Here is a 2,500-nt window from a genome sequence, read left to right on the forward strand (position 1 = left end):
TGCAACACAGAACAAACATCTCATTACCACGACTACCACTCCTTCCACCGTGTGTAGAACCTGGAACACAGAACACACATCTCATTACCACGACTACCACTCCTTCCACCGTGTGTAGAACCTGGAACAGAGAACACACATCTCATTACCACTCCTTCCACCGTGTGTAGAACCTGGAACACAGAACACACATCTCATTACCACTCCTTCCACCGTGTGTAGAACCTGGGACACAGAACAAACATCTCATTACCACGACTCCCACTCCTTCCACCGTGTGTAGAACCTGGAACACAGAACACACATCTCATTACCACGACTCCCACCGTGTGTAGAACCTGGAACACAGAACAAACATCTCATTACCACGACTCCCACTCCTTCCACCGTGTGTAGAACCTGGAACACAGAACACACATCTCATTACCACGACTACCACTCCTTCCACCGTGTGTAGAACCTGGAACACAGAACAAACATCTCATTACCACGACTCCCACTCCTTCCACCGTGTGTAGAACCTGGAACACAGAACACACATCTCATTACCACTCCTTCCACCGTGTGTAGAACCTGGGACACAGAACAAACATCTCATTACCACGACTCCCACTCCTTCCACCGTGTGTAGAACCTGGAACACAGAACACACATCTCATTACCACTCCTTCCACCGTGTGTAGAACCTGGGACACAGAACAAACATCTCATTACCACGACTCCCACTCCTTCCACCGTGTGTAGAACCTGGAACACAGAACAAACATCTCATTACCACGACTCCCACCGTGTGTAGAACCTGGAACACAGAACAAACATCTCATTACCACTCCTTCCACCGTGTGTAGAACCTGGAACACAGAACAAACATCTCATTACCACAACTCCCACTCCTTCCACCGTGTGTAGAACCTGCAACACAGAACAAACATCTCATTACCACTCCTTCCACCGTGTGTAGAACCTGGAACACAGAACAAACATCTCATTACCACGACTCCCACTCCTTCCACCGTGTGTAGAACCTGGAACACAGAACAAACATCTCATTACCACGACTCCCACTCCTTCCACCGTGTGTAGAACCTGGAACACAGAACACACATCCCATTACCACAACTCCCACTCCTTCCACCGTGTGTAGAACCTGGAACACAGAACACACATCTCATTACCACAACTCCCACTCCTTCCACCGTGTGTAGAACCTGCAACACAGAACAAACATCTCATTACCACTCCTTCCACCGTGTGTAGAACCTGGAACACAGAACAAACATCTCATTACCACGACTCCCACTCCTTCCACCGTGTGTAGAACCTGGAACACAGAACAAACATCTCAAAACAAGCTCTATTCCAGTGTGTGGATAGGGGGCCAGAGATGGCCACAGTGTGTGTGTTTCTCAACAGTGAGAGCAGTCGTGCAGTCTGTCCTGGAAATCTTTGCAGAGGAAAGTGTGTGTGTGTGTGTGTGTGTGTGTGTGTGTGTGTGTGTGTGTGTGTGTGTGTGTGTGTGTGTATCCGTGTGTTTCTTACCAGTGAGAGCAGTCGTGCAGTCTGTCCTGGAAATCTTTGCAGAGGAAAGTGTGTGTGTGTGTGTGTGTGTGTGTGTGTGTGTGTGTGTGTGTGTGTGTGTGTGTGTGTGTGTGTGTGTGTGTGTGTGTCCATATCCGTGTGTTTCTTACCAGTGAGAGCAGTCATGCAGGCTGTCGTGGAGGGTCTTGCGGAGGACAGAGTCCTTGTCGTATATCCCCCAGGTAGCCTGCAGTACTGAGTCTAACAGGCAGTCTCCCTGTGTACGGTTCCATAGGGCATACAGTCTGCTGTCCAGCCTGGTACCCAGCTCCAAGGACCAGTTGATGATGGGAGACTCCTCCTCTAGCTCTGTAGAGAGACCACACACACACACACACAGATAGGACACACACACACACACATAGAGAGAGAGAGAGAAAGGACACACACACACACACACACACACACACACACACACACACACACACACACACACACACACACACACACACACACACACACACACACACACACACACACACACACACGCACACACACACACGCACACACACACACAGAGAGAGAAAGGACACACACACACAGAGAAACGACACACACAGAGAAAGGACACACACACACACACACACACAGAGAGAAAGGACACACACACACACAGAGAAAAGGACACACACAGACACACACAGAGAAACGACACACACAGAGAAAAGGACACACACACACACAAACACACACACAGAGAAAGGACACACACACAGAGAAAGGACACACACACACACAGAGAGGACACATACATTGTTAGCCATTTATTGAGGGAGGGAGAGAAAGGACACAGCCACTCAGTGACTTAATTCTTCCCTCGTCTCCCCTTGGCCCTGCAACAACCAACTGGAGCATCCTATTTCTCCCACCCAATTACACTACTAGCTGAAATAGGTCACAAGACACCTCCGAGACCTAGACA

The 2,500-nt window shown here is 49.2% G+C and overlaps 1 protein-coding gene across 1 annotated transcript in view; it reads right to left on the reverse strand.

Moving 5' to 3' along the window:
• The window catches only part of LOC120040091 (ubiquitin thioesterase ZRANB1), a 28,005-nt gene that overhangs the window by 15,029 nt on the left and 10,476 nt on the right, over positions 1-2,500 (reverse strand). The window contains exon 4 of the mRNA XM_038985350.1: positions 1,689-1,887. Within this exon, the coding sequence (XP_038841278.1) occupies positions 1,689-1,887 (199 nt within the window). The remainder of the gene's footprint in view (positions 1-1,688; positions 1,888-2,500) is intronic.

This window comes from Salvelinus namaycush, unplaced genomic scaffold (genome assembly GCF_016432855.1).
Source record: "Salvelinus namaycush isolate Seneca unplaced genomic scaffold, SaNama_1.0 Scaffold322, whole genome shotgun sequence".
Classification (NCBI taxonomy): domain Eukaryota; kingdom Metazoa; phylum Chordata; class Actinopteri; order Salmoniformes; family Salmonidae; genus Salvelinus; species Salvelinus namaycush.